The 12,318-nt window shown below is 37.5% G+C and overlaps 1 protein-coding gene across 3 annotated transcripts in view; it reads right to left on the bottom strand.

Annotated features, from left to right (window-relative positions):
- Aff4 (ALF transcription elongation factor 4) overlaps positions 1-12,318 on the bottom strand; it is an 80,284-nt gene that overhangs the window by 22,333 nt on the left and 45,633 nt on the right. For all 3 annotated transcript variants that reach the window (XM_020179703.2, XM_074057200.1, XM_074057199.1), the window contains 6 exons: positions 12,112-12,148; positions 9,314-9,362; positions 5,745-5,799; positions 5,274-5,311; positions 4,715-4,877; positions 3,128-4,045 (listed from right to left, as the gene is read on the bottom strand). In XM_020179703.2, the coding sequence (XP_020035292.1) occupies positions 3,128-4,045; positions 4,715-4,877; positions 5,274-5,311; positions 5,745-5,799; positions 9,314-9,362; positions 12,112-12,148 (1,260 nt within the window). The remainder of the gene's footprint in view (positions 1-3,127; positions 4,046-4,714; positions 4,878-5,273; positions 5,312-5,744; positions 5,800-9,313; positions 9,363-12,111; positions 12,149-12,318) is intronic.

The raw sequence follows: 12,318 nt of genomic DNA, 5'->3' as shown, positions 1-12,318 counted from the left end.
TTTTCATAGTCTGATTTTTTTTTAACTAGGGTTTGAACTCAGGGTCTCACACTTGCTAGGCATGTGCTCTACCACTTGAGACACATCTCCAGCCCTTTTTGATTTAGTTATTTTTTGAACAGGGTCCTCATGTTCTCCCCCCACCCACACAGCTGGCCTGTACCACAATCCTCCCATTTATTCTTCCTATACAGGTGGGGTGACAGGTGCGTGCCACCATACTGGTTTTTTTTGGTGGTACTGGGGTTTTGAATTGAGGGTCTTATGCACTTGCTAGGCAGGCACTCTACCACTTGAGCCATTCTGCCACTCACACCTAGCTTTTTATTGGTTGAGAAGGGGTCACAAGAATTTTGCCCAGACTGACTTGAATAACAATCCATCAAATCTCCACCTCCTGAGTACCTAGGATTACCAGCATAAAAGCTTAGTCTAATATTTTGATTATAGCCAAGACTAATGAGTTTTGAAACTGTTAGGGTGAAAATGAAAGTAATAAGCCTATCTACTGTCCATGCTACTTTTGTAGGTGATTCTAAGTTTTCCTGTTGCTTCAAATAGCAGCCAATAAGTAGGGCATAAGTGGCTTATACCTGTAATCCTAGCTACTTGGGAGACCAAGACTGGGAGGATGGAGGTTCAAAGCCAGTCCAGGCAAATTGTTCTCAAGACTCCATCTCCAAAATAACACAGCAAAATGGACTAGAAGTGTGGCTCAAGTGGTAGCATGTCTGTCTATTTTGCAAGTGCAAAGCCCTGCGTTCCAATCCCAGTACCACAAAAAAAAAAAAAAAGGGCAACAAGAATGCAAATATTCTACCATAACAAAACAGCCTGTTCCCTCACACAAATGATTAAAAGACAGACAAATGAAGACATGAGAAAAAGTTATCTAGATCCTTCATTACCTGACTGAGTCTCATCTCAGTATTAACCTGCTTTAACTCCAGGAATTGACCCTGACACTTCATTTAACCAAACCTACAAGTTTCAAAAATCATCAAGTTTCCTGGTATTACACGTGATTTTATAAAATAAAAATTTGCCTTCTAATCCTACAGACTCAGGAGGCAGAGACCAGGAGGATCACGGTTCAACACCAGCCTGGGCAAATAGTTCATGAGACCCTACCTCAAAAAAAAAAAAAAAAAAAAAAATCACAAAAAAGGGCTGGTGGAGTGGCTCAAGGTGTAGACCCTGAGTTCAAACCCTAGTACTGAAAAAAAAAATTGCTTTCAGGTATTGGGATAAAAAATTTCAAGGACCAGGGCTGTAGCTCAAATGGTAAGAGTGCCTGCCTAACAAGTGCAAGGCCCTGAGTTCAAACCCAAGTACTACCTCCTCCCCAAAAAAATTCTGAGGAATATATATTGATTAGATATGGAGGAGGAGGGGGACATAGGGAATTTCTTTTTGAGAAATAATTACAAGTTACATATACATTGCTCAGAAAGAATTTTTTTTTGGGGGGGAGGGGTCTGGCAGAGTGGCTCAAGTGGTAGAGCACTTGCCCAGTAAGTGCAGGGCTCTGAGTTCAAACCTCAGTACTGCCAAAACAAAAAAAAGTGGGTTTTTTTTGAGGAGGTAGAGGCAGAAAAATCACTAGTTTGAGGCCAGCCTGGTACATACAACACGATCATCTTAAAAAGTAAAAATAAACACTGGAACTCACTATATACTTGCCTTGGCCTCCTGCCTCAGCCTCCACACCATCATGTCTGCCAACAATGCAAAAATTTTAAACTAAACAGTAAAAAGGACTTTTTCTTTCTATATCATATTTTAAAAGTTTGAATATCTTATAATGATATTCAAGGATCATTATTTTTATGCCATAAATAATATTTTAAAGTTTCCTGAAGAACATTTTAAGAAAATGCTCTGCTCTTCCAACACAGCATGTGATTCTCAGGTAAACTAGGATTAAGAGTTTGTTTTTTAAGTATGCCTCCTAAGGTCATTCTGGTACCTATCTGTTCTCCTATACAAACATAATATTCAACCTTTACAGTCATGCTCACACATATGTATCAGGGAAAAATTATAGTATTCTTCAATACAGATTATTTAAAAATTTTACTTTATCTAAAAATTCATTATTAGAGATGAAAAGATCAGTTGTTTCTTCCAGAGTCTCTGTTTATATGACTATTATCCTCAACTCTTAGACATCTATTAGTGTTCACATTTCCTGGGTCTATAAAAAGCTGCCCTTAAATATACACTGAATTTTGTCACTAAATTACCTTGACTGTATTTAGGGATGATAGCTGGCTACGTGTCAACACTATGTTTTTATCTTCTTCAGTGTTGGGGACTGAACCCAGGGCTTCACATATACTAGGCAAGTGCTCGACCGACCACTGAGCTACACCCTTAACCCTAGCAGATGCTATTAGTTCTGACCTTTGTTAAGGGGTAAAAGATGTGTGCAGTGTGGATGGGTGAAATTTTCAAGGATGTGTCAAAACTGGTGAGCCAATCTTTTCTAAGCAGGAATTAAGCAGCAATCTTAAGAGAGTGACTTGATCTGAGCGTTAAGACAGAACCGATGCTAAGGATCACATCCCAACTACCACCACCTTCAACTAAAATTTTAAGAATGTTGCAAAGACTAGTTTGTATATCTGCTCTATTCTCCTTCCTCTGCTGGCTACCACACACTCTGAACACAGGCTCATTCTGATTGAATTAAAAATCATTTCTTAGCCAGGTGCCAGTCTAATTCTAGCTACTGAGGAGGCTGAGATCGGAAGGATTGCAGTTTCAGGTCAACCTGAGCAAATAGTTTGAGAGACCCCCATCTCCAAATTAATCACAGCAAAATGGACTGGAGGTGTGGCTGAAGTGGTAGAACACCTGCCTCGCCATGGCAAATCTGAGTTCAAACATCAGTCCCACCAAAAAAAAATCTTATTCTAATAAAAATCACTCTGCTTTACAAAAGGGGAGACAGAAACACAGAAGTCCTCAAGAGACTGCTCCACATGCAGTCTAAATGGGGCATTGGGCTCATACAGTATTTTCCCTTATAGCTCATGAGCCACTTGTTATTTTTGTGCCTTACAGAGATTTCCACAGTATTTCAGATTCTGATATCTAAAAATAAACAAAATCCCTTACAAACCTTATGTTTCCTCTTGCCTTTGTTGGAAACTTTTTCTGAGGCTTGCTTCTGAGCCTCTCTTGTGTGCTTTTCTGGCATATTTTTCTTTTCCCCCTTAGGTGGCTCTGTTTCTTTGTAAGGCTTTCCTGGTATTCTAGTCAAGAGATTCAGGTCAATCTTCACAATAAGTGGATACCTGTCATCAGGCTCACTGAGGGGTGAAAGAAGTTCCTTCTCTTCCATAGGAGAGAACATTCGCTGCCGGAAAAAGCTATCTTCTTCCTCCACAGAGGAGGGTTTAACAGGAGTCCTATTGCTGTCAGGGTACTTAGGCGTTTGTGAGGAAGGAGGAAGGCTCTCGCTTTCATCCGAGTCTGAGGATGAGGTATCTGTTTCTATGATTTCCCGTGACTTCTGGGAAGATTTACTTGTTGATTTGTATTTCTTTTTCTCTGCTGTAGGTCGAGGGGAAGATTTAGACTCTTTTTTAATATTGGGTTTCCTTGAGCCTTTGGTGGCTGCTTTGTGTCTGCTGGAGGGCATGCTGGTTGCCATGTCTACAGGGGTTTCACTTTCTATCTTCAGACCTCCACGGGGCTCTTCAGTAGCTGTTTTCTCAGCTTTTTTGGGTTGCTTTTTGCCTACAGTTCTCCTCTGTGTTGTGCTGTCACTTTGCGCTGGAGACTTCTGCCTCCCACGCCCACTCTCCGATCCCTTTTGGATGGTTTTGGAGTCTCGTCCCGGAGTAGCAGAACTTGTTTCTTTAGGCCCACCAGGATCAGTGTAGCTATTCGCAGCGCCCTGTTCTCGACCTTCTTTTTTGTAGCCTTGAGATGATGGGATATTACTGTCTACAGAAGAAGCTGGTGACACTTTATGTGGATTAACTTTATTCAACCAATTATCAAGTTGCCATTTGTTTGTTGGTGGTGGTTCAGGCTAAAAAACAGAAATATATATATCTTTTTCTCACTATTGAAGCTTTCTCTCTTCTTTATAAAGTTAAGGAAGAGGAAAAAATATAATGTATAAAGTAATAAAAGCATGTACTTTTCAAGGTTCTCACTGGACCAAAGCACAGGGTAAAATATTGACTATTATCTCTAATCATCCAAATAAGATGATAAGCTTAATGTTGTATGTAGTCTTTAAATAGCAAATATTTCTATTAGGAGTCCAACTTGAAAGGCAATTTTACAAATGATCATATACTATATTTAATGCTAGAAAGCAAATGATGTAAAAACTGACAGACTTTTAAACTGCATTTTATCAAGCTACAATAAAATCACAAAATATGTTATCCACAATAACTACATAACATGAATTCCAATGCTAATACATAAAGACCAAACTGATGAAATCTAATATTTTAATAACCTGCAATATGAACTCAAATGGTTCCCAATCTAGAAAAAAATGTTTGTTCAAATAATAAGGAAACCAAAATATTTAGATATTCTCTAAAATACACAGTTCAATTGCCTTTTAATTGAACATGTAACCTTCTTTCCTTCACTTTTTACACTTGAATCGAATCAGATCTTAACTGGACATCACCAAGGCCTTGACAGGGTCTTGGAAGACAGCCCCTCTTCTCCCTCTCACCTCAGGAGATGCACTCTGGGATGGCTCATTTGCCTCACTGTCACTGGAACTACTTTCACTCTCTGAATCAGATCCAGAGCTACTTTCAGATCCACTGTGGCTGCTGGAATCGTCCCTGGAGTTATCTGCTCCTTCACTATTATGATGTGAAGGCTCAGAGTTACTGAATAAGAGACAAACAAATAAATGATAAAATGTTTTTTTGAAAGGGACAGCAGGAAAACATCTAACAACCAATTTTACTTACAATGTTCACATATGTTGTTGTAATTCAATGAACCCAGAACTTCACTATAAACTAAATAAAACTTCACTAAGAAGAGTTTCTGATGTGCTACTCAGATATTAATACTAAAAACAGTTTGAGGTATACTTTATATACCATAAAACTCACCCAGTTTAAGTGTATAATTTAAGTACTCTAAGTTGATTTCCAGAAGTATACAATCACCACCACAACTGACAGTAGTTATTTTTAAAGCCAGTTATTATATCACCACAATGTTGATCAGGCTGACCTCACCCCTCTAAATAAAACAGAAAATAAAAGGATGCCTACCTTCCTGGTGTATTCCTTGGCATTGTCTTATCACAATCCTGAAATTAAAACATAAGAAGGATCTGTGAGTGAATAGATAGTACTCTATTTGCTTAATACCTGAACTCTTAATAAAAAAAACTGGCTTCTGTAATCTATGGATCAATGTTTATCTAATACATTGATTTAAAATAGTATACTATTTTTACCTACAGAATAAGTAAACTGCCAGGATAAGATAAAACAAACTAATATTTCTTCCTGTAAATAATCTCCTGCAAAGAATATATACTAATCCAAAATAAATGTTAAGGAAAAGTCAATTTTTAAAAAATAAGAAAAAAATGGCAGTTTAAATCAGCGCAGAAAACTACATTCCAACATCAGAAAGCATATAGAAAGTCTAGATCTTAAATGTATTATTAAGCCATGATTTTTATAAAACATACTAACAAATAGTGTATGATTGGCAAAACTGTATAGCAAACACACCTGTTCCCCATCACTTTCTTCACTGCTGCTTAGTTTTAAGTCATCTTTCAACATACTAGAGGGAAAAGGCAGAAAGGAATATTATTTTTGGAACAGCATGCCAGAGTATTAAATATATACTAATAATTCTACCAATACTCTAGAAATAATCACTATGATAGCCAATCACTATGATTTAATTGAGGATGCCCCCCCTAAATAAAAAAAAACAGCAAGTGTTATTGAGTCTGGTTTGATTCAGAGTGCAAATTGAGAAAGGAAGAATTTAACCATTTTAAGCTCTAAACTTTTTCGTAAGGAAAATATTCATTTTTCTTTTCTAATTAAACAAAAGCCACTTTCTATAAGCCCTCATATTCACTCCTGTTAATGCTAAATTTTCTCTTAACTGCATATATATTTATATTATTAAAACAAATTAACCGAGCTGGGGATATGGCTCAAGTGTAGAGCACCTGCCTACCAAGCGTGAGATGGAGTTCAAACCCCAGTATCACCATTAAAAAATTTAAGCAACATTAATGTAGCTATACCCAACAGTCAACTAAAGAGAGATAACTCCTAAAGAGAAGATAAAATGAAAGCATCAAGCAATTCTCTGTCTCCAATGTTCCACGAACAGAGATTTGTACACAATTGTTGGCAACTGGATTAATTATGAAAACCAAGACACAATTTCCTAAGCCAAATTCTAATTTATAAATGCCTTGTTATAAAAGACAAGTACTCTCTGTACAAATAACAGTCTGGAATGAGAAATTATCATGAATAAAAGCTTGAGGTTTCAAATCTCCCATGATCAAAATTCAAATCAATAGGGGATGGGGGGAAGAGATGGCCCAAACAATGTATGCACATATGAATAAATAAACCAAAAAAAATTCAAATCAATCAGCCAGGCATCAACGCCTGTAAACCTTAGCTACTGAAATCAGGTGGATGGATCGCAGCCACCTGATTAAAGCCAGCCCAAGCAAAAAGTTCACAAGACCCTATCTCAAAAAAACCCATCACAAACAAGGGCTGGTGGAGTGGCTCAAGGTGTAGGCCCTGAGCTTAAGCCCTGGTACTGTTTAAAAAATAAATAAATAAAATAAAATCAATTAAAAACACACACACAAATACTACAAACTAATAGTTTCTGGAATTTGTTTATGAAAGTAAAATTAATAATTTAAGTTTTCCCTCAAGACCATAAAATCAAAGCCATTAATTTTAAAACCAGAAAGAACAAATCATAAAACACTCATCTTTTTATGAGAGAAAAAATTACATAAAGTATAGAAGAACTGAAACTAGAAAAATGTTTAATTTCTCATTACTAGTAGCTTCATTACCTTTCCTTTTTAAATTTCATCAGTCTTCAGTGGAAAGAAAATCTTCTTTTATTCCAGTAACTATTTGTACCTTAGCCTCAAACCTTAATCTGCATTTCTAAATCTGACCCCAAGTTCAAAGTATTACAAAAAAGATTACCTGGAAATAAAGTGACCAGATGAGTATATAATTATGAAAAGTGTTTTAAGACTGGCTCAAATAATTGGGATGGGGAAAAAAAGTTTTCTTTTGGACAAGGGCTGAGTGCATCTCTATGACAGGTTTCCTCTAAGGAAATGTACTAACTGAATTCTCTCAGCCCTTATGATTTAATAATGGCAGCTCAATGAATGTGTTTACATATGTGAATATGTCAAAGCTTTTACCAAACTCCTCCAGGTCCTGTGTGCTTTTGTTCCCTCAGAAACCAAAGTGATATGCATGTATTTAAGGTACGCATACATATCTGGCATATAAATATGATAAGCAGGAATATAATGAGAATTCTTCAGCAGTGTAGAAGGGAAGCTTTTTATGTTCATGTACTTTCATTCTTGCTCAGTCCTCCCTTAGTTCAGGTGAAGAGGCTACCAGTCTAAGGCTATCAGTACAGTTTATGGCTATGGTACAGAAAGCTGGCATTGTGGCCAGTTTCAACTTAACTTGTAGTCTCAGGAGTTCACTTTTTAAGCTGAAATTTATTACCATCCAATACACCCTTCCCTATTACATTATGATACATATATTCCTAGTTCTGCCTACAAAACAAAAACAGGAAAACTTAGTACAAATTATGATGCTTTAATGTACAATATTTAGTGGCTAAATAGATTACTAGAATCCTGTCTCTCCACCCCCCAACCACCGATTTTTTATGATTTCTCTTTTTTTTTTTTTTTTTTTTAACTTTTTGTGAAACTGAGGTTTGAACTCAGGGCCTTGCACTTGCTAGGCAGGTACTCCACCACTTGAGCCATGTTACAGCCCTTTTTTGCTTTTAATTGTTTTTTTGCCTAGGGTCTCTAGTAGATGCCTAAGGCCAAGCCTTGGACCAGGATCTTGCTACCTATGCATCCCATGTAGCAGGGATTATAGACATGTGCCACCACACCTGGGGTATAATTCCTTCCTTCCTCCTCCTTTCTTTTCTTTTTCTTTCCATTTCTTTTCTTTTGGTGGTACTAGAGACTAAACTCAGGGTTTCTCACTTGAGCCACATCCCCAATCCTATTTCTTTATTATATGTAAAATATAAAAACACACACACTTAAATACACACACACACACACACATATACACACAGACTCTGAGAGGTAAGAAAAAACTGTGCACTCACAGCATGGTGGGCAAACTATGGCCCACAAGACAAATGTAGCCCACTACTATTTTGTAAAGAAAGTTTTACTGGACTGGGGATGTAGCTCAGTGGTATAGTGCTTGCCAAGCATGCAGGAAGCTTTGAGTTTGATCCCCAGCACCCCACCAAAAAGGGGACAAAAACAAAGAAAAAGAATAGTTTTACTGAAACACAACCATATCATGGTCTATGGCTGCTTTTATACTAAAAGGACAGGACTGAGAACTCAGGACAGAGTCCATGTGGTCCTGAAAATCTAAGATACTTCTCTCTCTGGCCCTTTACATAGAAGTTTGCCTGCTCCTGCCTTAGAAGATTAATATTTCTGCCTGGGGATATAGCTCAGTGGGAAAGTGTGTGATTAGCATACTCAAGGTCCTAGGTTTAAGCTCTGACACTACATTAAAAAATAAATAAGGGCTGGTGATATGGCTCAAGGGGTAGAGCATGTACTTAGCAAATAGGAGGCCCTGAGTTCAAACCCCAGTACCTCAAAAAAAAAAAAAAAGAAGAAGAAATAGTTGGTTGGTGGTAATTCAAGGAAGCAGAGATCAGGAGGATTGCAGTTTGAGGCTAAACTGGGCAAAAAGAAGCTAATGAGACCCCATCTCAGTCAATAAAGCAGGATGTGTGGTGGTGTGTGCCTGTCATCCAGCTACACAGTGGTATAAATAAGAGGATCACAGTCCAAGCAGTCTTGGGGATAACATAAGACCCTATATGAAAAATAACTAAACCAAAAAAAGGAGGTGGGGGCCCTAGGGGCATGGCTTGGGTTGTAGAGTGCTTGCTGAGTGCCCTGAGTTCAAACTACTACTGTGCTAAAAAAAATTTTAAAAGCATTAATATATATAAATATTTAAAAAAAGACAAATTTATTAAGCAATAAACTTACGATTTTGACTGGTGCCCATTTGAAGTTTTAGCAGAAGGATTATATCTTTCTATAACAAAAAGAATGTAGAATGAGCAACTGAAATTGTCTATTTAGATTGTAAAATATCTATACAAAATATCTACTTTCAAATAAAATATAAATCATAACAGATTATTCTTCACCCATCAAAACTGGACACATTCATGTCCAATAATATGGCATATGGTGAGTATAGGGGAAACAGGCATGCTCATATTATAAATTTATATAATCTGTTTGGAGGGCAATGTGGTAACATTATCTGTAACAATACTGTAACTATTCTGTTACTGACCTATTTTGACAAAAAGAATTTACCTGACAGGTATATCTGAAAGAACACTTTCATATAAACACACAGGAATACTTGTAACAACATGGTTTTAATAGCAAAAACTGGAAATAAATTGAATTCCCATCAGAAGACTAGTTAAATCACGATAAAACAATTTTAATATTAAAACTATTTACATTGAGAGAGAAATGGCTTTAAAATAAATTCAATGAAAAACACAAAGTAATAAAGAGTAGATGCAGCTCATGATCCCATTTGCCATCGTCACCTTTAGGGAGAGACAATGGGAAAGAGGTAGAATCAAGGATGAGATATTCTTAAAAGAAGAGAGAAGATATTCTGGTCTACAACTAGCTATTTTCTGCATATCAACAATGTCAGCAGTCAAGTGTGGTGGGGTATGCCTATAATCCCAGCTACTCTGGAAGCAGGAGGATCATAAATTCAAGGTCAGAATGGGCAAAGACAGTGGTGAGACTCTTTCTTAAGACAAATGAAAAAGGGCTGGGAGCACAGCTCAAGTGGTAGACTGCCTACCTAGAAAGCATGAGGCCCTGGGTTCAAACTTGGTACCACAAAGAAAAAAACAAAAAACAAAAAAAGGGCTGTGGATGTAGCTCAAGTGGTAGAGTGCTTACCTATGTGCAAGGCCTGGGTTCAATTCCCCAGGACTATAAAAACAAAAAAGAGGCCCAGGTGCTATGGCTCACCTATAATCCTAGCTACTCAGGAAGCTGTGGTTTGGGGCCAGCTTAGGTTAAAAAAAAAAAAGTTAGAAGCCAGGCGCCAGTGGCTCATGCCTGTAATCCTAGCTACTTAGGAGGCAGAGATCAGAAAGATCTTGAGAGACCCTATTTCGAAAAAAACCCATCACAAAAATAGGGCTGGTGGAGTGGCTCAAGGTGAAGGCCCTGAGCTCAAACCCAATGCCACAAAAAAAAAAAAAGTTAGAGAGACCTCCCATCTCAACTAAAAAGCTGGGCATGGCCCAGCTACACAGGAGGCGCAAATAGAAGGTTCACAGTCCAGGCCAACAGAGTTTAAAAAAAAAAAAAAAAGTGAGATTCTATCCCCCAAACTACTAAAGAAAAAAAAAAAAAAAAAAAAGAGCTGAGGGTGTGTGGCTTAAGTGGTAGAGCACCTGCCTAGCAAGTATGAGGCCCTGAGTTCAATGCCTAGTACCAGCAAAGCAAAGCAAACAAACACAAAAAAAAAAAACCCCAATGTCAGGTCCCTTTTTCTTATAATTACAGCTGTAAGACAGAATGAAAATGGATATACAGATATAGAAAGCTTCAAAAGATATATTCTTCTAGTTTCATCTCTGTATTAAGATCAGTAAAGATGGGCTGGCAGAGTAGCTCAAGTGGTAGAGTGCCTTCCTAGGAAGAGTTCATACCCCAAGTTATACCCCAATACTACCCGAAAAAGAAAAAAAAAATCACTAAAGATAATGAGCAAAAGATCAAAACCATGCTCATTTCCCAACATAATTTAAGACAAGTAGGAACTGATGTTACTAAAGAAGTTACTGTTCTTGGTAAATGTATTGGTTTAGTTACAGAGCTATATGGTGATGTTAAAGCATTTGCAATGGTTCCTAACCTTCACTACCAATCTACAGATCTCTTGGGACCACATGTGAATTCCCTAAAGCTATCTTCCACTTAAGGTGTTCCAAAAGTTCAAGTGTGGAAGTGAAGTGAGACTGTATAAGACAACAGATTTTTCTACCTAGACCAGAATATGCAGGAAGAATTAGGGAAACACACAGATATAGGACGAGAAGAGCAATCACCAGCTAAAATGACCCATTCTTGCCTCGAGTTTTACCACAATAGAACCAAGTATTTTTATGCAGGAAGTAAAAAAAGAGAACAGCTCTTGCGTTTCTGAGGTGCCCATAAAACTGAATTTATGAACTTTCAATTATTAGTTCAAACAATAAAGTTTATTTTAACCTCTAATGGCCTATATATACTTCTTGACCTTCTAAGCATCCTGAGATTTAGCTCAACTGGTTACTACTTTGCAGCCCATGAAATCAGCCCATGAACTGGTACAGTGGCTCATGCCTGCAATCCTATCTACCTAGGAGGCAGAGATTGGGAGGATAGTGGTTGGCCAGCACGGGCAAACAAAAAAGTTGCAAAACCCCATTTCAACCAATAACAAGCTGGATGTAGTAGCGATTACTTGTTATCCCAACAATGTGGGGAGCATAAATAGAAGGACTGTGGTCCAGGACATCTGAGCAAAAATGTGAAACTCTTAATTCGAAAAAAAGAAGGGCTGGGGACTTGGCTCAATTGATAGAGCACATGCCTGGCAAGCACAAGGCCTGAGTTCAAATCCCAGTACAACCAAAAAATAAAAGAGATGCAGAAGAACTAGTAAAGTAATATAAGGTGTGGCCATATGAATAAAATGCTCAATAAATAAATAGCTTAATTTGAAAACCAAAAGGAAAAGGAATACTCACTTTGTTCTCCAGGGCCAAAATTGGACTGCTGAGACTCCTAAGGAAAAGGAACATAAAGTTACACAAAGTGATAATAAGAAAGGTTCATTAAATGGAAAATGCTCCTAACTGCATAAAACTATTTCGAGTACACAAAAGAAAAAACATTCAAAGGATGTGATGGTACCATCTTATTAGCCTTGGCAATTTTGTAGTCAATAAATACAA

This window comes from Castor canadensis, chromosome 16 (genome assembly GCF_047511655.1).
Source record: "Castor canadensis chromosome 16, mCasCan1.hap1v2, whole genome shotgun sequence".
Lineage (NCBI taxonomy): Eukaryota > Metazoa > Chordata > Mammalia > Rodentia > Castoridae > Castor > Castor canadensis.
This window is presented reverse-complemented; position numbering and strand designations above follow the sequence as displayed.